We start from the raw sequence: 25,307 nt of genomic DNA, 5'->3' as shown, positions 1-25,307 counted from the left end.
TTTTTGACCCTGAGGCTGCAGCTCTAACTGTGGGCTTTGCTTCAGATTGTCGACTTCAGGAGGAAAATAATAATAGCTAACTCCTGCTATAGTGCCCTGTGTTCACTCATTTAATCCCCACGACCCTGCAGGAATTGACCGTTATTTAAATTTTACACATGAGTAACTGAGGCACAACAAAGTTACTTGTCCAAAGTAAGTAGGGGCGCAGGGACTCAGACCCAGTCACTGCAGGCTTTTTGCTTTTTGAGATGCTCCTTTCTTCTTACTCTTGAATATCTTACCTTCACAGGCACTGCTGTTTGGGCTGGGATGTGTGATGCTCATGTTAGGGTGCCCTGCCTTCCGGTTTGCCCAGGACAGTTCTTTTTTATGCTGGTAGTTATTAACCGGGGTCCCACTCATTTTCAAAAGTGTCCTATACGTTCCGCCTACCCTGTTGACTTGGAAGAAAGCTCCCCTAGGGAGCCCTGCTTACCAAAAGGAGAGAGTGTGAGAATGGTAGCATAGTTGCATATGGATCTGTGCTTTCCCCTGCTCTCTACAGAAGTTCTTTTTTGTTAGAACGAAGTTAACCTGACAGATCCAGAGACGCAGCCCTTGTCTGTGTCCAGGCAAGGGGAACCTTCCAGCAAATCACCAGCGCAAATTACACTGATTCTTTGCTGTATTCATGGAGCATAGCCCGACCCCAAGAATCCATCAGTAATCCTCTGTGTTCCCAACTCTGCTGGCTTCTTACCTTGAACCAAGCCTCTATCACTGACTGTTATTGCCATGTCAATAGTGGGCAAATACAGGCCCATAGCTGGTTTTATCTTTTTATGAACATTTTGTTTTTCCCCTTTTCATGCCCCCAGGTGGCATTCAATTCCAATTTCGCCATGGTGTGGTTGACTTTATTTGGTTTAAGGACAGTGGGTATTTGGTTACCATCATTACTTGAAAATTCATTCAGAGCCATTCAAAAGACCATCAGTCTCCAACTATTTATATGGGAAATGGAACTCGTTTTTATTCAGGACCTTATTAAGTTCCAGGCATGTGGCAGGCACTGGGCAAGGCATAAGTTGATTTAATTCTAGTAACAATTCTATAAGTGTCATCAGCTCCATTTTTACAGTTATAATAGATTTTCTATTACAAATATGAATATGTGGTTATTTTACTGGAAAGTATGAAGAAAATTAAGTCATAATCAGTCTTCCCTAATGTAAGTATTTTAGCATTAGTCTTTTTTTGTTTCCTGCATGTTTTATTTGGTTTACTAAATTAGGATTATATGAACAACATATAAGATTGCATTCTGGTTTTTTTCATTTATATAGATATAGATCTATAGTTCTCCATGACACTGAACATGCTTCAAAGGGTGACTTTTAATGGCTATAATAATCCATCATATGAATGTACTAGTATAAATTAAACATTCTCCTGTTATTAGATGTGTTGGCAATTTCATGGATTTCACTGTAACAAATACCATGATTGAATATCTTCATGCATATATCTTTTTACCCTTGGGAGAGCTTGTGAATAATTTTCAACCACTTATACCTCATGCTGAATAAATTACAGATTTTCGGAGGGGAGATATTTTTTAAATTAACTTAGTTAATTAAGGTATAATTTACATCAGCAAAATGCACAGATCTAAAGTTGACAAGTTTTGATAAATGTATACCTGTGTAATCAACACCCAATCATGATATAGAACATTTCCTTCACCCTAGAAAGTTCCCTGAAGCCCTTTTCCAATAATCTTCTGCCCCTCCCTACCCTAGGAGAGCCAGAGGCCGTCTCTGTTCTGATTCTTATCACTATGTATTGGTTTTGCCTGTTTTGGTGGGTAGGTTTTTGATCTAGAGCAGCAATTCTCAAAGAATGGTCCTTGTACCAGCAGTCTCAATGTTACTTGGGAACTTTTGAGAAATACAAATTTGGGGGGCCTCAACTACAGAGTCGAAAACTCAAAAGGAGGCCCAGGTGTGTTTTTACAAACCTTCCAGGTGATTCTGATGAATGTCCACCTTTGGGAGCCACTGATGTAGAGAATGTAACAACTAGCTCTTCGTGGGGAGGACAGCGCTGGTTGTGTGTTGTGGAGTGGGTGGGAGGGAGCTGGCAGGGGGCCCTAAAGACACTTAGCTTAGGTAACAGCAAGAGGAAGAGGAAAGGTCAAGCATTTGTTTCAGAATTTTTACGGTTTTGGTTTGCAAAGGAATGATGGAGTTTTGCAGGCTTTTCTTTAAAATTTCCAAGGTCAAGTTGAAAGTCAACAATTTCTCAAAATAAAAGCATCAACTTTCGTATGAGTTCTAAACTCTTTGTGGAAACATTGGCTATCAGAAGCTCTAACTGGCAGGCAAATATGCCCTTTTAATTTGAAAAATGAGTCAAACAGGTGTGCTTATGAATAAACATTTGATTGATAGACAAGATCTTTTGTAAAATCATCTTTTCTTGGAAGGAAAAATAATAGATGTATCGTTTGATGTTGAAGTGGTTGAAACCCAGGTCTTAAATCTGTGTTCACAAACCACAATTTCTATCTACAGAAGAATCAAGAAGCAGTATCAAGACTGTTAGTACACTTACCAAATGTAAATTTCCCTAGAAAGGAGCATAGGGTCCAGGTATTTAGCCGGCTGTTTTCCATGGCTCCCTTGTGAGGTTCAAGATGGGAAGACCAGTGAAAGGAGCTGAGTCAAGTTGCGCCTGGATGTGAGTGGTGTTTTTGCCACGCACTTGGTTGTGTTAACGCACAGCACTGTTGTACTGGAGCTTCTGAGTCACCCCAGCTCAGAACTGTGTTTCCCGTCTTGAATGTTTGCAGTAAATCCAGAAACTTACAGTATATGTACCTAGAATCTCCGCAGCTCTATTGTGGTTTTCCTGAGCCAGTTTCTAGCCTGTGTCGTTTTGAAAATTAACTCTGAAGGACAAGATCTCATGAGTCTGGTGGGATCTGAGTTGAGCCTGGAGTTCCTTTTTCTCTACTTCCAAAACTGTTTCCCTGCTCCTGGATTTTCCTTCCAAGGAGCTGGTGTTGTGTTCCTTAGATAGATTTATATGAGATTGAAAGTATTAATCAGTCCTTTCGTAGTGTTTGCTGAAGAGCCTTCCAGTTTCTCCGAACCAGATCCTTGAGGAGGAAAAAAGTGGGGCATCCAGCGTGAGTCATGGGCAGCTGAGGAAGGCAGAAGGACCAAGCCTTTTGCCTTAGAGATACCAGCTGGAATTTGGTCCAGCCTGATTTGACTGAGTTGGATGACTGGTTCGTTCTTCACCTACATGATTCTCCCCTACACACCCTGCGGAGGGAGCCCCTGGGTTTGTGGCAAGGGTTTCAGATGACTGCTTGTCCCGACTTGCCATATAGGTTAAATAAGCACTTGATCGCCTCAGCTCTGAGAGTCAAGGTAGTTTTGGTCAAAATGTGTCACTCTGTGCTGTCTTCCTGAAGTATAGCCACATACTTCTTCATTCAAAATCCCTCTCATATGAAAGGATATGCAGAGCAATGAGTGTCTTTAAGAAAATGCTACCAAACTACAAACTGCGAGGCCAGTCGGGGAGGTTTAAAGCACAAATCGGGTTTTTTATTTTCATCATTTCTCAGTCTACCATCTTTTAAGCAATATGCTTCTTAGGTAACTTGATTGCATATGGACTAAAGGAAAACAACCTGTAGAATTAGAAGAGGAAATTTGAATTTGATTTTTTTAAATTGCAACAACATCACTTTGATGCTTCAGTTCCTCTACTAGAGGTTTAGCCCAAAGAATAAGACAGGTATAAAAATGTGCATATGAGACTGTTCCTTGAAGCATTGTTTTAATAGTGAAAAATTTGAATCAATACAAATGTCTGTGTAATGATTCAATAATGTGTGCTACCAAAGACTGAGGTAGATTTTAGTACTAATGTGGAAAGAGCTGTAATAGTAAAAAAAAAAAAAAAAGAGACTTTTGGTTTCTGACTCAGCATGCCAGCAGTTTAGAAGTTACTACTCCATCTTAACAAATAAAAAGCTGAACAAATGGATACATTCATAGCTCTTCTTAGATCCATCAGCAAAGTGAGGTCACAGGTCAAATGGCTGTCCCTAGAATTGAAGACACAGGTGAAAACAGAGAATCACAAGTTACCTAAGCAGAGCAATTGGAAGAAACCAATGCCAGGGTAGGAAAACCTAAACTGTAATTGATTAATTTCTGGAAGCTCAGCATGGGCAAGTTTGTGAGTTAAAAACCCAGGGGGGACCCAGTCATCAAGGGACCCCATGGTTTTGGAAGTTTTACCTCCAAGAGCTCTATCAGGTCCTTACAGAAAATATCAGAGAAAAATTTTGTCCTTCCAGCAGGGAGAGAGGAAAAGCAACCATTTGAAATACCCCAGAATATTCTGTTCTTCTTCTTCTTTTTTTTTTTCCTTTGTAAACAGAACATTGTCCAAATATTCTGTTCTTAACAAGGCCTGTGGTCAGGAAAAAGTATTTTATCAGAGTCTAACCAATGGAGGGGAGGGAAATTCCCAGCTCTAGCTCCCTGTAGCCATCCTCTCTCACCTAGATGGGAGGGGAAAAAATGAGAAGCACTGATGAAGTTCACAGTCCAGGGACACAGTCTCACAAAAGGCCAAGACCTAGTCATAGGACTGTGGAACACTCCCTCCCCCTCCACACCTTCCTACCCCACTACCAAAGGCCTGTTTACCACAGTTGCTTTTGCCCAGTATATCATGTCCACTTTTTAACAAAACTACAAGGCAATCTAAAAGATGAAAGATGCAGTTTAAAGACAGTGAAAACAAGCATCAGAACTAGACTCAGATGTGGCAGGGACATTGAATTTATTGGACCAGGAATTTAAAAATCCTACAATGACTGTGCTCAGGGCATTAATGAGAGAATTAGATGACATACAAGAACAGATGGTATTAGAAACAGACAGGTGGCAATTCTAAGAAAGAATCAAAAAGAAATGTGAGTGATCAAGAATACTGTAACAGAAATGAAAAATGCCTTTGATGGGCTCGTCAGTAGACTGGATATAGGTGAGGAGAAAATCTCTGAGGTTGAGGATATGGCAATAGAAACTTCCAAAAACTTAAAAACAAGGAGAAATAAAAGATAAAAAAGAGGACAGAATATCCAAGAACTATGAGATACTACAAAATCTATACCACACACAAAATGAAAGTATCAAAAGGAGAAGGAGGAAAGGAACAGAAGCAATATTTGAAACCATAATGGCCAAGAATTTCCTCACATTAATGTCAGACAACCAACCACAGATCCAGGGAGCTCAGAGAACACCAAATAGGATAAGTACCCAAAAAACTACACCCTGACATATCATCAACAAACTACAAAAAATTAAAGATAAATTTTAAATCTTGAAAGAATCTAGAGGAAAAAAAATCCTACCTTATCTATAGAGGAGCAAAAGTAAGAATTATATGTAATTTCTCCTCTGAAACCATACAAGAAAGAAGATAGTATAAGGCCAGGTGTGGTGGCTCACGCTTTTAATCCCAGCACTTTGGGAGGCTGAGGCAGGCAGATTATCTGAGACCAGGAGTTTGAGACCAGCCTGGCCAACATGGTGAAACCATGTCTCTAGTAAAAATACAAAAAAATTAGCAGGGTATAATGGTGGATGTCTGTAATCCCAGCTACTTGGGAGGCTGAAGCAGGAGAATCACTTGAACCTGGGAGGTAGAGGTTGTAGTGAGCTGAGATCATGCTACTGTTTCCAGCCTGGGCAATAAGAGAGAGACTCCATCTATTAAAAAAAAAAAAGGCTGGGCACGGTGGCTCAAGCCTGTAATCCCAGCACTTTGGGAGGCCGAGGCGGGTTGATCAAGGTCAAGAGATCGAGACCATCCTGGTCAACATGTTGAAACCCCATCTCTACTCAAAATACAAAAAATTAGCTGGCCATGGTGGTGCGTGCCTGTAATCCCAGCTACTCAGGAGGCTGAGGTAGGAGAATTGCCTGAACCCAGGAGGCGGAGGTTGTGGTGAGCCGAGATCACGCCATTGCACTCCAGCCTGGGTAACAAGAGCGAAACTTCGTCTCAAAAAAAAAAAAAAAGAAGAAGAAGAAGAAGAAGAAGGAAAGTAAAGAAGAAGAAGAGGAGGAGGAAAATGTAGTAAAATATTTAAAGTGTTAAGAGGAAAAGAAACCCATAACCTAGAATTGTATGCCCTAGGAAATGCCATTCAAAGGGGAAAGAGAAATAAAGACTTTCTCAGACAAACAAAAATGAAAGAATTTGTTGCCAATAGACCTGCCTTGCAAAAAATGTTAAAAGAAGTTCTTTAGGGAGCAGGGAAATGATATAGGTCAGAAACTCAGACCTATGTAAATAAAGGAAGAAATCAGAGAATAAATAAGTGAGGGTAAAATAAAAACTTATTTTTTGTATTCTTAGCGATCAGAGAGATAATCGTTTTCACAAAATAACACAGCAATTCAATACTGAACTGAATGACAGCAATGATATAGGGGACATGAGGGAGGAATTAGGCATATTTTGTTATTATAAGGTACTTGTACTACCTGTGAAATGTAGTATAGTGTTATTTTAAAGTGGAGTTAGATTTGTGAATGTACATTGCAACCATCAGGGCAACCACTAAAAAAGGGAAAAAATAAAAATTTTAAAAACAGGTATAATTGATATGCTAAGAAAGTAAAGAAAATGGAATTATATAAAATGCTCAGCTAAAACCATAAAAGACATAAAAAGCATAAAAGCATGGAAGACAAAAATAGTAACAGAAAACAAGGTAACAAATAGAAAACAATAATAATTATAGTGATTATCCAATTATATCAATGACTACTTTAAACATCAGTGGTCTAGATATACTAATTAAAAGACAGGTATTATCAGAGTGTTAAAAAACAAGACCCAACTATATATTGTATATAGGAAACACACTGTAAGTATAAAGACACATATGGATAAAAAGTAAAGGGATGGAAAAAGATATACCATGCTAACACTAATCAAAATAAAGTGGGAGTAGCTATCCTAGTTTTAGACAGAGAAGACTTCAGATAAGGAAAAGTTATCAGGGATAAAGAGGAGCATCATGTAATGGTAAAGTGGTCAATATTCTAAGAAGACATAACCATCTTTAATGTATACATGCCTAACAGCAGATACCAAAATACATGAGGAAAAACTGAGAGAACTGCAAGGAGAAATAGATGAATCCACTGTTGTCATTGGAGATTTAAACACCCCTCTGTCAGAAATGGACAGATCTGGCAGGCAGATCAGCAAGCACATAGTTGAACTTGGCAGCACTATTAGTTAACTAGATATAGTTGACATATTTAGACTACTTTATCCAACAACAGCTGATTACACATTCTTCTCAGGCTCACATGGAACATTTATTAAGACTGACCACATCCTGGGCCATAAAGCACAAATTAACAAATTTTAAAGAATAGAAATATGACATCTCTCTCAGACCACAGTGGAATTAAGGTTGAAATCAATAAGAGAAAGATAGCTGGAAAATCCCAAAGTCCTTGGAGATTAAACAACACATTTTAAAATAATTCGTGGGTCAAAGAAGATATCTCAAGATAATTTTAAAATATTTTTAGCCACATGAAAATGAATTTTTTTTTCTTTTCTTTTTTTTTTTTTTTGAGTTGGAGTCTCACTCTGTCACCCAGGCTGGAGTGCAATGATGCAATCTCAGCTCACTACAACCTTCACCTCCTAGGTTCAAGTAATTCTCCTGCCTCAGCCTCCCAAGTAGCTGGGATTACAAGTGTGTGCTGCCACACCCAGCTAATTTATTTTTGTATTTTTGGTAGAGACAGGGTTTCACCATATTGGCCTGGTCTCAAACTCCTGACCTCAGGTGATCTGCCCACCTCAGCCTCCCAAAGTGCTGGGGTTACAGGCGTGAGTCACCGCACCTGGAGAAAATACTTATTAAAAGTTGTGGGAAGCAGTGCTTAGAGGCAAATTTATAGCATTAAATACATATATTAGGAAAAAAAAGAAAAATCTACAATCAATCACCTTAGAAAATTGCAAGGAGAAATGGATGAATCCACCTTAGAAAACTCAAAAAAAGAAAAAGCAAGTTAAATCTAAATTAAGCAGAAGAAAAGAAATACAATATTCATTGCCTAACAAGGGATATATTTAGAGAAATATGTTGGTAGGTGAATAAGAAAATAAAATAAAAGGTCTATAGATTGCGAAGGACCAACTGAAACTGTCTTTGTCTGCAGATAACATGATTGCCTATGTAGAAAATCTGAAAGAATCCACAAAAAACAGGAACTAATAAGCAATTATAATAACAAACCTGCACTTTCTGCACGTGTATCCCAAAACTTAAAGTACAATAAAAAATAACAATAATAAACAGTTATAGCAGGATTGCAGGATACAAGGTTAATGTACAAAAGTTAACCACTTTCCTATGTACCAGCAATTAAATAGTGACATTTTAAATTAAAAACACATTACCAGTTTGGCGCAGTGGCTCATGCCTATAATCTCAAGACTATGGAAGGCCAAGATGGGAGGATCACTTAAACCCAGGAGTTTGAGGCTGCAGAGAGCCATGACTGCACACTGCACTCCAGCCTGGGTGACAGAGTGAGACCCTGTCAAAAAAAAAAAAAAAAAAAGCTAAAAAGCACCATATTACCATTTACATTAGCACCCCAAGAAAAAATGAAATTCTTAGGTATACATCTAACAAATTATGTACAAGAGCTATAGATATAGATGAAGAAAACGATAAAACTCTGGTGAAATATATCAAAGAAGAACTAAATAAATGAAGAGATAGTCTATGTTCATGGATTGTGAAGATGTCAGTTTTTCCCATAGATTGAACACAACCCCAATCAAAATCCCAGCAAGTTATCTTTCTGGATATTAGCCCATTTGTGCCAAGTGTCCCATTGTTGGAATGCTAAGCTTGTGGGAGTTATTAATATTCTGCTGCTCAAGGTCATTGCCAAGGTCTGATTTTTCACACAGAAAAAAATTGCAACCTCTGGCACAAATGGGTTAACAAAGTGTGTCGTTTATATGGAGAGGTAAGAGACCCAGAATAACCAATTAAATATTGAAGAAGAAAAACAAAATCAAAGGGTTGAACTTTTTGGACTTGAAGATATCATTAAAGCTATGGCAATCAAGATAGTGTGGTGTTGGTGAAAGAGCTGACAAATATCAATGGAATAGAATAGAAAGCCCAGAAATAGACCCACAAAAACATAGTTAATTGATCTTTGACTAAGGAGAAAAGTCAATACAATGAAGCAAAGATAGTCTTTTTTACATAAGTGCTGGAACAATTGGATATCCACATCAAAAACAATTATTTAGACACACAATTTACACCCTTCACAAAAATTAACTCAAGATAGACCATAGACCTAAACGTAAAACACAAAACCAGAAGACGGCTAGAAATTATCCTAGAAGAAAACCGCATTGACCGCAAGTCAATGGCCTTGGGTATCCCAATGCCTTCTTAGACCAAAGGCATGATGCGCGAAAGAAAGAACTGATAAGCTGGGGTTCATTAAGATTTAAAACTTCTGTTCTGCAAAAGACAATGTCTAGAGAATAAGATGAGTCACAGACTTGGGAAAATGTTTGCAATCCAGAATACAAACCAACAAATCCTAGCAAGGATGTGGAGCAACAGGAACACCCATTATTACCAGTGGGAATGCAAAATGGTACAGCTATTTTGGAAGACAGTTTGGCAGCTCTTACAAAACTAAACATACTCTTTCTATACAACCCAGCAGTCATGCTCTTTGGTATTTACCCAAATGAACCAGAAGCTAATATCCACACAAAAACCTATAAATGGATGGGTATAGCAGGTTTATTCATAGTTGCCAAAACTCAGAAGCAACCAAGATGTCCTTCAGTAGGTGACTAGATAAACTGCAATACATCCAGACAATGGAATAGTATTCAATGCTAAAAATAAATGAGCTCACAAGCCATAAGAAGACATGGAGGAACCATAATTGCATGTTACTAAGAGAAAGAAGCCAATCTGAAAAGGCTATGTGCTATGATTCCAACTATGTGAATTCTGGAAAAGACAAACTATGGAGACAGTAAAAGATCAGAGTTTGCAATCTTTAGGGAGGAGGAAGGTACAGATAAGCAGAGCACAGAGGACTCTGGGGCAGTGCAACTATTCTGTATGATGCTATAATGGTGGATATGTGTCATTGCGCATTCGTCAAAGCCCATAGAAGGTAAAGCACCAAGAGTAAATTATGGTAACCTTGAGATAAATTATGGACTTTGGGTGATAATGAGGTGTCAGTGGCGTTTCATCAGTTGTCACTGATGGACCACTCTGGTGCAGAATCTTAACAGTGGAAGAAGCTGTGTGTGTGGAAGAGTCAGGGGTGTAGGGGAACTCTGTAATTCCTGCTTAACTTGGATGTGAACCTAAAAAATAGTTTGTCATTTTTTTTTTAAACAGGGCACTCAATAATACATATGATATAAATCTCATTTATGTTAAAAAAAAAAAAAAAAAAAAAAAAAAAACACGGCCAGGCGTGGTGGCTCAAGCCTGTAATCCTAGCACTTTGGGAGGCCGAGGCGGGTGGATCACGAGGTCAAGAGATCGAGACCATCCTGGTCAATATGGTGAAACCCCGTCTCTATTAAAAGTACAAAAAATTAGCTGGGCATGGTGGCGCACGCCTGTAATCCCAGCTACTCGGGAGGCTGAGGCAGGAGAATTGCCTGAATCCAGGAGGTGGAGGTTGCAGTGAGCCGAGATCGCACCATTGCACACCAGCCTGGGTAGCAGCAGTGAAACTCCGTCTCAAAAAAAAAACAGAAGTGTGTGTCTGTGTGTGTGTGTGTGTGTGTGTGTGTGTGTGTGTGTGTGAGTGAGAGAGAGAGAGACTTTTAGATATACCAAACTGGTAACAGTATTGCTGTTGGTGTTGAGGGTGGGGGAGTGGGGAGGTACCCTCTGCTGTAATCCATAGTCTGTAACATTTTGCCTTTGTCAGAGTTCCTGTTCACTTATCAAAATAAGGCAAAAAGGAGCTTGCTGGTAGGCATGTATCTCCAGACCCTCCTTTCAAGGAGACATTAGAAGGTAACATTGTTTGACAATTTAAAAATGCAAAGTTGTAGCACTTTGTATGGCATTTATTCACTCAACAAGTATTTTTGAGTGCCTCTTCTGTTCCAGGAATTCTGCCAAGCCTTGAAGCTGCCAGAGGGACCAAGAAACAGCCCCTGTGATCACAGTTGAGGGTGCGGCCAGCGGCAGGGGAGAGTTGTGTTTTAAGTCTATTTTCTCATAGGCTGAAAGAGTTCCGCACAGTTTGGAAAAGCTGACTGTGATTCCTTTTCCCCAGAGAAGCCGTGTGGAGACCCGCCTTCCTTCCCACACACCATCCTGCAGGGCCGAACCGGCTTGGAGATGGGGGATGAACTGCTGTACGTGTGCGCCCCAGGCCACATCACAGGCCACCGGGAGACCGCCTTCACCTTGCTATGTAACAGCTGCGGGGAGTGGTACGGCCTGGTGCAGGCCTGTGGAAAAGGTAAGCAGCCCAGGGATAGGCCACCTTCACGTGCCCACACAGTGCTGGCAGAGGGCTCCACCGCGGCTGGTTGCATGCAGTGGGCTCTTCTCACCAAGATGCCTTTGAAAAGAGGCTTTCAGACCTTTCTGCTGAGCTCTGGACCTGGCAATATCTCCCCTTGGGGATTCCCGTAGCATTTCAAACGCACATCTGAGCTCTTCATCTTCCATGCTGGGAGTAAAGGGTTCCCAAGTTAAAATCCCCACTTCTTCTCTAAGTAGAGTTGACCTGGGGTTAACGTCCTAGTTTATTTCCCTGGAAACCTGGTCGAGATGGAATATCCGCTGTGGTACAAAGCAGCATTGCTTCTGGTGAAAATGAGCCCCAGTTGGTAAGCTGGGCTGGGAGCACTATGATGAATACATGTTAGGAAGCCTGGCTCTGAGCTGCCCTGAGGATGGGGATTCTTGTTTCTGGGCATGAGCTTTATAGGGACTCAGAACTATTCTGTGGGTTGTTGCAAGACATTCGGACTCTTGTGGGATATGAGGCTTCCAAGCACCATCGATCCATACCACACATGTGAGTTCTGATCCACCTGAGCATCTTGGGAGGGAAGCGGGGCTAGTGAGGGGTGGAGCAAGGAGACCAACTTCAGGACAGCTGTATGGAACCACTGCAAGGGCTGTTCCCATGGATGAGACTTGCTTGCTGCTTCCAGGCTGCCTTGCTCTACTCCCTGGCCTGGAGCTTTCTGAATGCCAGGTGTGATCTGTGGAGTCTGAATAGTTAGTTGAGACTAAAAAGAGTCCTAGTGGACCCTGAGTTCCCCAAACCTGATCTGGTTTCCCCAGATGTTCCCATTCCATCAACATCACATTTCTGGGAATCCTAGGTTACCACAGCCTCCTTAACTCCTGCTGCCCAACCCCTTGGGAATTTTTCCAGCAGCAGAAATCCCTGTGTCCAGCCACAGCCAGGCCTGGCCTCCCCAACGCAGCAGGAACACAGAAGCCAGCAGGCGACTGGGGCAGCCCCATGGCTAACCTGGCTTGTGACTCCTATACTTCGGACCTCATTGCTGCCTGTGGTCATTCCCTGGTCTCAGAAGCTCCTCTCACTCCAAGACTTTTTCAAGGACCCCCTCCCTCACCTCCCATGACATCTGGGTACCCAGTGGAGGCTGGTTCTATAGACGGAAATAACTCCAGCACCATAGTGTCACTGAATTTATAGGACAGTTTGTCCCTGGAATGTCTTGCAGATCCCACAAGGGAACTTGGATGAGACCTAGGGGGCTGTCACACCTGTGAGGTTCATTCGTGTTGTCGCCTGAAGCTGTGGTTTCACTGCTAGTATACTCTTCACTGCTATTTACTATCGACAGTGTAAATACACCACCATGTATTTATGCAGTTTGCTGTTGGTGGACATTTGGCTTTTTTTTCCCTTTGTGGCCGTCACAAACTCTGCTGCTGTGATTGTCCTCAGCCTCCTTTGGTTCCCACGTGAACACATTTCGGTTGGTTCCTAGCCGTGGAATTGCTGCCTGTGGGGTGTGTGTTCAGCTGCAGCTCATGTTGCCAGTTCTCTAAAGTATGTGACCAGTCTGCACTCCCAGGAGCTGTGTCTGAGAGTCTTTGTCGTTCAGCACCTCATCAGCTTCACGACTGCCAGTCTGGGGACTGCTCTGTGGTGACTTGTCGTTGTAATACACATTTCTCAGAAAACAGTGAGGTTCAGCACTTCTCACATGTTAATAGGGCAGTAGAATTTCTTTATGTAAAATGTCCAGGAATTTTCCCCATTTTTCTAATTGAGTTGAATTTGATTATTTACATATTATAGAATTTTTTTACATGAAATGTTCATAATTAATGTGTGGCAAGTATTTTGTCTCATTCTGTGGCTTATCTTTTTACACTTGCACTGTCTTTTAATGAGTTGGTTTTGTTTTCTATTTCACTACTTTTCAAATTCTTTGTGGACTGTTACATGTTTTTTTCTAGTCATTAGCTGATTAATACTTCAGTAAAATGCAATAAAAATGGATTAATATAAAATAAAATAGATTCCAAATAGAAACACAATTTTTGTTAAATAGACATAAAATTCCCATCAGATTGTTACAAACAGTTTCTAAAAACTTTCCGGGTGTTTTTACTTGCCTCGTTGCATACCTAACAAAAAGTTATAGTCAGGGACAAGTGCTGAACACACAATTTGAGCCATTTTCTAGAACTTTCCTCATCTTTCTTCTGTTGCTGTTGCTTTGTGCCAGGCAGGAGCTACTTGCCAATTCTGATCATTACCTGCCCAAGAAAATCAGACATAAGCACTGAGCTTCCTGTCTATCAAACATGTCACCCTGAATCAGGCCAGTGCTCACCCTGCGTTGTTAATGTCCCAGTGAGGTGCTGAAGTTGCGCCATCTCGTGAGCCACACCCACGGCCAAATGGGTTGTTTGCTGACCTTAGTCCAATGAGCACTAAACGCAGGTTTTGCGGGTCCAAATGATGTTTATGTTCCCACTGCCAGGCAGTCGTTAAAGCTTTCAGCTGCTGGGCAGGAATTCTGATTTATACGCTTGGACTGGATACACAGGTTGTTATAGTGACTGTGGATTTAACATTTAAACTATCTGTGTCATTGTAAGGAGAGAGAGAGAGAGAGAGAGAGAGAGAGAGAGAGAGAGAGTTACAAGAGTGTCTTCGGATATTTCACTCCATTTAGCACATTAATTTTTTTGAATGCACATCAACTTTTTTGAAAAGGGAATTGCTTTAAATTGGAGAAAGGTCAACTTGGGGGAGTGAGTCAAACATGGGTTTTGAAATTGGACCCATCTGGGTTTGGATAATCACTCTTCCTTGTGCTGGCTGATTGGCCACGGATCCATTCATTCATTCCACATCCCATCATTTGGCAGGATCCTAGGTGCTGTATGTACAACCTGAGTAAACAGTATCTCAACCCTAAAGGAAACTCCAGTAAACTGGATGTCTCAAAGGCACAGAAAAGCAGTAGGTGATGAGATAGAGACTGGGAGACTGGAAAGTGAGGTGTCACAGAAGGTGACATTTTAGAGGAAGTGTGTTTCCAGATGGAGGTAGTGCTCAGTAAACCCAGAGGCCATAGAAAACAAGCAAATGACAGCTAACATGTATGCATTGCTTCACCGTGTGAAGGAGGTTCTGCCAGCCTTGTGTTTTCAGTGCATACGTAGGGGGTGGGGGGTGCACATATATATATTTATATATATATATTTATATCTATAATATAAATATTATATTATATTTATATATATAATATATTTATATATATAATATATAACTCAGTATCTAACTAATAAATAAATATATATATATATATTTTTTTTTTTTTAAGATAGAGTCTTGCTCTGTCACCCAGGCTGAAGTGGTGCAGTGACTCCATCTCAGCTTGCTGCAAACTCTGCCTTCCAGGTTCAAGTGATTCTCCTGCCTCAGCCTTCTGAGTAGCTGGGATTACAGGTGCCTGCCACCACACCCAGCTAATTTTTGTATTTTTTAGTGGAGACAGGGTTTCGCCGTGTTGACCAGGCCGATGTTGAACTCCTGAGCTCAGGCAGTCCACCCACCTCACCTCCCAAAGTGCTGGGATTACAGGCGCTAGCCACCGTGCCCAGCCCATAGTACCCATATTTTAAAAATAGATACTAATTATCACAGAGATACCTTAGAGATGAGGTTCCTGTGAGTACATCATTTAAACAGAACCTATACAATAGTATGGGGGTCAGTAAATGTTCGTTCTCTTTCACCTACATGCTGATCAACGAGAACACTCAGGCCCTTTCACCTAAGGTATGTAAAGGGATTTGTGCCTGACACTGGCTGCTGGCCTCCTCGGGTGTAATTAACTCTAGCTCCTGTTGCCATGAATAACCTAAGGCAGCCTGCGGTTTCAACTGTCTGTGACTTGGGTGACAAGTTAGTCTCTGCCAGCAGGCTTCTCCGATCCTGGAGCCTGGCAGCTGGTGTTTCCAGAAAGGCCTGGCCAGTGTGGCTTTCAGACTTCATAGAGACCCAGCAGCTGGTAGCTTTCTAGTGTGTGGCACATGTACCTGGTGGGTAGCAAAAGGTGAGGAGTAGATGGTGCAGAGGGTCCCTCAGCCACATGCCACCCAGGCTGTGTTCACAAGCAACGTTCCAGCCTTAAGTGGTGGTGATGCAGTCGCTCGCTTAAGCACAGGGACTTTATCTTGACCATTAACTGAAATGGGCTAAGACTTACTTACCTGCCATTTTCTCCCTGCTGCGTGTTGGTACTTCTCTAGCTCTAGTCCCTGGAGTTCAGGTCGGCTTCAGGCCATTTAGTCCTCCATCCTCCTGTCCAAATCCACACATCCTCTTCCTGGTTTTCAGCAAACTGTTTCCCGGTTTGGCAGCAGGAAATGTCTGTCATGCCCTCTCTAATGTACTCAGTATCTAACTAAAATTGGTTGTTGCCCTAATTACAGAAAAGTCCTGATACAGCTGGGCACGGTGGCTCCCACCTGTAATCCCAGCACTTTGGGAGCCGCAGCGGGCGGACCACCTGAGGTTGGGAGTTTGAGACCAGCCTGACCAACATGGAGAAACTCCATCTCTACTAAAAATACAAAATTAGCAGGACACGATGGTGCATGCCTTCAAACTCAGTTGCTCGGGAGGCCGAGGCAAGAGAATCGCTTGAACCTGGGAGGCATGGGTTTCGGTGAGCCAAGATCGTGCCATTGCTCTCCAGCCTGGGCAACAAGAGCAAAACTTCATTCAAAAAAAAAAAAAAGACCTGATGCTTTGCTCCATAAGCATGCATGCCGCAGACTGTGTGCTGGGTGTGTTTTCCTTCAGCCCTTCCTATGCCAAGTCCCGTATCTCTCTTCAAGGCTGTGTTTTCTCCTTGGAGAGTTGCACCCTACAACAGTCTCTGATCTCCCAGCACTCCAAATGGCCACCCTTGGCCACCTGCTCCCAGTGTTGGCCTTCCTAAGAGGCCCTCATGGTCCCCTGGGCATGCTCACCCCTTTCCCAGCCTGGCCTCACACTGCCTTCAACACCTCTGCTCTGTCCTAACTTCAGGACTCGGTGGTTCCAGGGCCTCCACTCCTGGTTCCAGGTGCGGCAATTTATCCTCTTTTTGTGACTGAGGTGGGAGAGAACAGCTGCTGGCAAGTGTAGCCTAACAGAGACAACCCAGAACGTGAGAGTCATAGACTCTTTCTCTATCATTTGCCCCTTGTTACACCTTGAAAACATGACATGAGAGCCAGGCATGGTGGCTCACGCCTGTAATCCTAGCACATTGGGAGGCTGAGGTGGGCGGATTACTTGAGGTCAAGAGTTCAAGACCAGCCTGGCCAACATGGCAAAACCCCATCTCTACTAAAAATACAAAAATTAGCTGGGTGTGGTGGTGGGTGCCTGTAACCCCAGCTATTCGGGAGGCTGAGGCAGGAGAATCGCTTGAACCCAGGAGGTGGAGATTGCAGTGAGCCAAGATCCCGCCACTGCACTCCAGCCTGGTGATAGAGCGAAACTCCGTCTCAAAAAAAAAAAAAAGAAAGAAAAAGGAAAGATGCCACAGGGCTATCTGCTGCCAAGCGTGAAGACAGGCTCAAAAAGGCTGGCCCTACCCCCTCCCCGCCGGTTCCATTGGTTCTGTTTGTTGCTTTCTGGGCTGCAGTATCAGGAGAGTGCTTGACTCCAAACTGCACCTCACTCCACCAGCCTCGCCACCTCTGAGTCCAATAGCAGATGTACAGCTTTTCCTTTTCCCTTCCCTGATCTGACACAGCCGTGGAAACAAGACACAGTCCCCAGTTAGGCACTGAGAACAAAGCTGGGGCAAATCAAACACCCGCCCCATGCTGTCTCTCCTGGGAACTGTTTTTTGGTCCTGCTTTTTTAACAACCCTTTTGGGTTTCATTTGCATACCATAAACTGTACTCATTGAAAATATAAATTTATCAGAACTGTCACAGGTGTATACACCCATGAAACGACCATTATAACTAAAATATAGAACACTTTCATCATTCACAAGTTTTGTTGTGCCCCTTTTTACCACAGTTTTACACATTTCATCTCATTTAATCTTCACAAGTCTGGGACTAGAAATGGCAACTTCCAATTTGCAGATGGGAGCACTGAGGTATGGGAAGGTTCCGTGACTTGCCTGTGTCAGACACCAGAAAGCAGCAGAGCCGGGGTTTAAAACCAGGCATGTCTGGCCGGGCACGGTGGCTCATGCCCACAATCCCAGCACTTTGGGAGGCCGAGGCAAGCTGGTTACTTGAGACTAGGAGTTCGAGACCAGCCTGGCCAACACGGCAAAACCCTGTCTCTACTGAAAATACAAAAATTAGCCAGGCAGGATGGTGCACACCTGTAAGTTACCGCTTCTTGGGAGACTGAGGCACAAAAATCACGTGAACCCAGGAGGCGGAGGTTGCAGTGAGCTGAGATTACCCCACTGCACTTCAGCCTGGGCAACAGAGTGAGATTCTGTCTAAAAATAAATAAATGAAAATAAAACCAGGCATGTCCTATCCCAGTATCTGCATCGTGGGGGCTCTGAGACCGGGAGGAGAGTGAGGCCTCAGGGCAGCGCACCTGCTCATTTGCAAGCTAGCTGTCCCCTCAGTAAGTTCCTTTACTCTTTACTCATTTCTACAGGTATTATTTTGGTTCCTTAAATTAACTTCAATTTCTATTTTTCTCCAGCTTTTAGACTTGATTTCCTTCGTGAAGAAAGCATGAGACGGAAGCCGAATTTAGAATTTCCTTGTCAGGATTGCCATATTTGTTCAGACCTTATTGAACCAGTGGTTATTTCTGGCCTGTCTGGTTGTCTTTTTTAAAATTACTATTTTTAAAGGCTGTGTAGCCAAGAATTGGGGAGGGGGGAGGCGGGGTAGAGTATGTGTGGAGCTTCCAGAAATGCAGCAAAGTGAAAAAAGATGGAAAGTAGGAGCCGTGGGAGAACCCCGGAGTCGGGGATCTGGCCCGTCTTCTGCAGCCCCCAGCCACATCCCACTTGATAAGAGACACAGGCAGTGCACAAGCCAGTCTCCGCCTTTTGGCACAGACATATGTCTTTCTGTGCTCTCCTGTTTTCCAAAAGTAGCAGTTAAATATAAATGCACAGTGAATGACCTGGGTTTTGCCAGGAGAAGCCACAAAGCTTACAGTTGCTAGACTTGTTTGTGTAAATCAGGAGGCCCCGTGTTGTGTTAGCACTGGTTTTCAGAGGGGGTCGGGTGAGGGCAGGGCTAGACGGATGGCGGAATGATTTGAGTCAGAGCCACAGACTTACACAAGCAGAGGGGAGGCCAGCGCAGCGCCTCCGCAGGCAGAGAGCTGGGCTTGTCCATCTTGTGGGCAGAATGCGTTTGTTAGTTGCAATTTGGTGAATAACAAATTTTACTGTCCCTTATGAGGAGAAAAAATAAGCTTTGGATACTTCTTCATAAGTAGGCTATTTGTAAACAGTCCTTCTTATCTTCATTTGAGGTTTTGGGGAAACCGTGATATACTGACAACCTGTTTTTACATCAGGACCTTGACCTGCAAACTTGGGGAGATAGGAAGAGCTTAGTCCAGGGGCCTGGGCTTCTGCCCAGGGTTTCTGCAGCCTCAGTGAGCTCTGGAAGCAGAACCTTAGACACACATACAGAGACATACACACACGCATACACACACAATTGCATGCACATCCATGCATACACCCACACATGCGTGTGCACACACAGATACACACAGGTCAGACTGACTGTAAGCGTCCAGGCCAAGGCCACAGCCAGGGTGAGCTGACTTTTCCCAAATCCTCGCTCTAACATTAAACACCCGAGGCGGGTGGATCACGAGGTCAAGAGATCGAGACCATCCTGGTCAACATGGTGAAACCCCGTCTCTACTAAAAATACAAAAAATTAGCTGGGCACGGTGGTGCGTGCCTGTAATCCCAGCTACTCAGGAGGCTGAGGCAGGAGAATTGCCTGAACCCAGGAGGTGGAGGTTGCGGTGAGCCAACATTGCACGATTGCACTCCAGCCTGGGTAACAAGAGTGAAACTCCGTCTCAAAAAAAACAAAACAAAAAACAAACATTAAACACTAGGCCGGTGTTTCCTGCACAAGAAAAGGCGAGAGAAGAGAACATAGCTCATCTTCCACCCGTGTTCCAGGTGCCCTTTGACTTTATAGTGTATTTAAACTCATGGGATGAGTTACACAGGAGGCAGAAGTTAGCAGACATTGATTATGCCCAATACTGGAACTCCAAAGTCGTTTATAGTTCTTTGCCCCTCTCATGAATCAAATGATGCCCTGGCTGATGGACTTCCAGACTGCATCAGACTTTATAAAAACTGGAACTCACCACCCACAAATTCACCTCTTCACTCATTTATTTATTCAACAAACATTTATGGAGTGCCTACTGTATGCAGGGATACAAAGGCAGAAGGGACATGCCTTGTTCTCAGGAGGTTCCCAGGCTAGTGGCTAGTGCAGGCTGTGCATCGAGACCCAGGTGCTGTCTGTGATCAGTGCAGGGTGACAGCGGTGAACTCTGTTCTGGATGGGTGCCATTCCCAACGTTCTGATGAGTAACATTAGTCACAAACTGAGACCATTTAGGGTTCAAGTGTCAGGCACCATCAAGGTCTAAACTTTTTTTTTTTTGAGACGGAGTTTCACTCCTGTTACCCAGACTGGAGTGCAATGGCACGATCTCGGCTCACCACAACCTCCGCCTTCTGGGTTCAACCAATTCTCCTGCCTCAGCCTCCAAGTAGCTGGGACTACAGGTGTGCGCCACCACGCCCAGCTAATTTTTGTATTTTTAGTAGAGATGGGGTTTCACCTTGTTGACCAGATGGTCTCAATCTGTTGACCCCGTGATCCACCTGCCTCGGCCTCCCAAAGTGCTGGGATTATAGGCATGAGCCACCGCGCCCGGCCTAAATTGGTTTTACCCTATCCATATAAGGGCATGAAGTGTTTCTAAGGTATCTTTACCCAATCCGCATATTATATATATCTTTCATTTTACCAGTGAAAGCCCATTTCCAATATTTATCATTGGTAGTTAATAGGTCACTAATTTTACCAATAGAAAGCCATTTCAGATATTCAGGGTACTAATTAGCAAAGCAATGTTTTTGGTCAAGATACAAATAATAGAAGTACTTGTATTAGCCACATCTGGATGATGAATTTTCTAATGGGAATACTAACTGTCCATCCCAGAGTGAATTCTTAATTGGAATGCCAGCAGCAGCTGGTTTACAGCTTAACATAAGTAACACATGTGTAATATTACACAGTGTGTCTTCTTTTTATTTCCTTTTCTGTTTTTTTTTTGGGGGGGCGGGAGGAGATGGGGATCTCACTGTATCACCCAGGCTGCAATGCAGCAGGTTTCACTATGTTGTCCAGGCTAGTCTTGAATTCCTGGGTTAAAGTGATCCTCCTATCTCAGCCTCCCAAAGTGCTGGGATTATAAGCATGAGCCACTGCACCTGGCCACACAGTATATTCTTGAGATAGCACAGACATATTCAGATGAATGAATGCCTACTGTTGATATAAAATTGAACGACATCTTAACAAAGTACAATATTGGTAAATTACATTTTCTTTTCCTCAAAGGTTATAGCCGTTGTTCTTTTCTCTTCTACCACTGAACATGATGAGGGGAAATTTTAGGCAAGCCTAGAGACTAATGATGAATTCCTGGGATAAACCTAACTAGGTACAATGTATTATTCTTTTACTGTATTAACTTTTAATATATACGTAATAGATAAAAGCTTAACTCAGCTTACCAATATTAACTTATTACTGGACTCTGTTTGCCAACATTTTATACAGGGCTTTCCCATCTATGCTCAGTGAGGTTGGTCCGCAGTATTACCTTTTCATCAGGTCCTTTCCAGGTTTTGGTACGAAGGTTACACTGGATATGTACAATAAATTGGGAAGTATCTCCTGTTTTTCTGTTGCCTGGAAGAGTTTGTGTAAAATTGGAATTATCCTCCTAAATATCACTGATGGATTTCATTGGCAAAGCCACCTGTGCCTACAGTTTTGTGTGTGTGGAGAGATTTGGTTTTGTTAGAAGTATATAAAAATTTTCTATTTCCTCTTGTGTCACTTTTGGTAAGTTGTATTTCTCTAGAATGTTTTCTGTTTCATCAAAATTTTTAGTTTCCTGGATATAACTTTTTTTTTTTTTTTTGAGATGAAGCTTTGCTCTTGTTACCCAGGCTGGAGTGCAATGGCACGATCTTGGCTCACTGCAACCTCTGCCTCCTGGGTTCAAGTGAGTCTCCTACCTCAACCTCTCAAGTAGCTGGGATTGCAGGCATGTGCCACCATGCCCAGCTAATTTTGTATTTTTTGTAGAGATGGGGTTTCACCACATTGGCCAGGCTGGTCTTGAACTCGTAACCTCAGGCAACCCACCCACTGGGATTACAGGCACAAGCCACCATGCCCGGCCAGTTCCCTGGATATAAATTTTTATCATGAAGTCCTGCTATTGCATTTTCTAGTATCTGAACATCTGTGATGATGCCCCTTTTATTCCTAATGTTGTTCATTTGCATCTTCTCTAAATTCTTCTTAATTAGTCTTGCTAGGACTTTATCAATGTTACTAATCTTTTCAAAGAATTAACTTTTGACTGTGTCGATCTTCTCTATTGTATATTTTTTATTTGTTTCTGCTCTTTTAAAAAATCTCCTTTTTCTTTGTGTTTAACTTAATTTTCTTTTCTCAGCTTCCAGAAATCAATCTGATTTTTCAGCCTTTCTTCTTTTCTCACATAGATATTGAAAGGTATAACTTCCCCCCGAGCTCAGCTTTTGCCGTTTCCCACAAGTTTTGATATGTTGTATTTCCATTATCATCTGTTGGAATGTTTTCTGATTCCCATTGTAATTTCTCACTTGACCCATGAGTTATTTAGACATGTTGCATTTAATTTCTATACATAGGGGAATTTTTAAGTTATTTTTTTTCTAAGTTAATCTCAGTATGACCAGAAAATGTATGTATGATTCAATCCTTTAAAGTTTGTTGATACTTCTTTTATGGTCAATTTTGTAAAAATTATTCTATGTGCACTTGAAAAGAACATTTATTCTACAGTTGTTGAATGTCGTCTATACATTTCAAAGAGGTCAAATTTATTAAGTGTGTTGTTCAAATCTATATTCTTACCTTTTTTTCTATTTGTTATAATTATTAATGATAGAGATGTTTAAAATCTCTCACTCTAATCATAGATTTATCAAGGTCTTCTTTTAGTTCATATTTGTTAGATTCCTATATTTTGAGGCTATATTAAGTACATACAGTTTTATAATTTAATGTCTTCCAGATAAATTGAAACATTTATCGTTATGAAAGAGTCTTCTTTATCTCTACTAAAATTTTTTGCCTTAAAGTCTTTTTTGCTGGTTAGTCTCTTCATGACTTTTTAAAAATTATTTTACTTCCAACTTCTGTGTGTATTTATATTTAAAGTGTGTCTCTTATAAGGACATGGGGTCTATTTCTTTATCCAAGCTGACACCTTGTCTTTTCATCATAGCCTTAATCCATTTTACATTTAACCATCAATAGATTTGGGTTTTTTAATTACTCTATTTTTTGTTTGCTCCTGGTCCTATTTGTCCTTTGTTCCTTTTTCTCTGCTTTCCTGCCTTCTTTTGGAACAATTAAGCATTTTTTTCTTACTACATTTACCCCTTCTATTACCTTCTAATACGGTCTTTTACTCTTCTTTTCATGGTTACTCTAGAAATTTTAACAGGCACCCTTGACTTATAGAAGTTTAATATGAATTAATATTTACATCCTCTCCTGGCTAATTTAAAACCGTCTAACATTTGGACTCCATTTACCTCCTCCCAACTTCTATGCTATTGTCACGTGTTTTGAATGAATATTATGTGTGTACTTGTTTTATGCAGTCAACATTCACGTGGCTCTGCCCATATCTACTATCTCATCGCTTTTTCCTTCTGCGTCCCTGAGCTTCCATCTATGACATTTTCACAGAGTAGGAAATTCCGTATTGGCCGTTCTTTTCTTCTAACGTTTTGAAAATTCTGTCACATTGTCTTCTGGCTTTTACTGTTCCTTTTGAAAAGTCACCTGCCAGTCTTATTGTTGCTTTTTCAGGCGTTATATATCTGCTTTCACAGGTTGCGTTTACGTTTTTCTGTCTTTGGTTTTTACCAGTTTTAATTTGGCATGGCTACGGGTGATGTATGTGAATTTGTTCTGCGTGAGGTTTGTAGTGATTCTTGAATGTGTGTCTTCATGTCTTTTTCGCTGTTTTATAGAATTCTCAGTCTGCTCTGTTCTTTGAAGTTTCTAACTGATTTTTTAGTTCTCTCATGATACGACATGGGTCCTCAATCTGATGCCTGAAGTTCGTAACCGCCCTTTTCATAACATTCTGTTATTTTACACATTACCTTTGAGCTTTGTTTTTTTTTATTTTTTATTTTTGTTTTTTGAGACAGTCTCGCTCTGTCGCCCAGGCTGGAGTGCAGTGGCGCGATCTCAGCTCACTGTAACCTCTGCCTCCCAGGTTCAAGCAATTCTCTGCCTCAGCTTCCTGAGGAGCTGGGACTATAGGCATGCGCCACCACGCCCGGCTAATTTTTTGTATGTTTAGTAGACATGGGGTTTCACTGTGTTAGCCAGGACGGTCTCAATCTTCTGACCTTGTGATCCACCTGCCTCAGCCTCCCAAAGAGCTGGGCTTACAGGTGTGAGCCACCGCGCCTGGCCTGGAGCTTTGTCTTATTTCACTCACTTTCTTATTAAGTGCTGTAGTGTGAAACAATCCTTTAATCCAGAAGAGGGAACGGCGGCTGTAAGGGAACAAGTCAGCTGAAGTAGTGTGTTTCCCAGGCTGGAGTGCAGTGGCACGTCATGGCCCACTGCAGCCTCAGCCTCCTGGCTCAGGTGAGCCTCCCGCCTCAGCTTGCCAAGTAGCTAGGACTATAGGTGTGTGCCGCCACACCCAGTTAATTTTTTTATTTTAAGAGATGGAATCTCACTTCATTACTAAGGCCAACTCACCCCTGGCCTCAAATGATCCCCCTGCCTCAGATATTTTGCTCTTATTTGTTTATTTGTTTGTTTTTAAAATACCTGGGCTTGGCTGGGCATGATGGCTCATGCCTGTGATCCCAGCATTTTGGGAGGCTGGGGTGGGAGGATTGTTGAGATCGAAGTTTAAAATGAGTTCAGGCAACACAGTGAGACGCTGTCTCTACAAAATATACAACATTTTTAAAAATCCGGGCCCTGCTTTTTCCTCAGAAATGTTTTAAATGTTCTGTATCAAAGCTTCGTTCCCCTGCACAATGTGAAGTCTTGGCATTTTGGATTCTGTCAGGGAGAAGCGGCCCTACTGGTTACTGGTCTGGTTCTCTGCGTCCACTTTGCTTCTCTCTAGGATTCGTTGACTCCCAGGACCATTCCTGAAGGGTGAGGATGGGTTGGGGCTAAGCCAGGCCTCGCTGGTCCACTCTTCTTTGGAACCCTCTGTTTCTCCTCCTGGTAACTAGTTTAGGAAATTCGTTGCAATATATTATTCCCTTTTTGTGAGGTTGCTATTGGTAAAATGTTTTTGCTGATGTTTAGTATAGTTTCCTCAATTTAAAA

At 42.0% G+C, this 25,307-nt stretch overlaps 1 protein-coding gene across 1 annotated transcript in view; it reads left to right on the top strand.

Annotated features, from left to right (window-relative positions):
- The window catches only part of SUSD5 (sushi domain containing 5), a 56,036-nt gene that overhangs the window by 18,692 nt on the left and 12,037 nt on the right, over positions 1-25,307 (top strand). Inside the window, exon 4 of the mRNA XM_008983976.5 lies at positions 11,418-11,606. Coding sequence (XP_008982224.1) covers positions 11,418-11,606 — 189 coding nt within the window. The remainder of the gene's footprint in view (positions 1-11,417; positions 11,607-25,307) is intronic.

Source organism: Callithrix jacchus, chromosome 17 (assembly GCF_049354715.1).
Source record: "Callithrix jacchus isolate 240 chromosome 17, calJac240_pri, whole genome shotgun sequence".
Taxonomy (NCBI): domain Eukaryota; kingdom Metazoa; phylum Chordata; class Mammalia; order Primates; family Cebidae; genus Callithrix; species Callithrix jacchus.
This window is presented reverse-complemented; position numbering and strand designations above follow the sequence as displayed.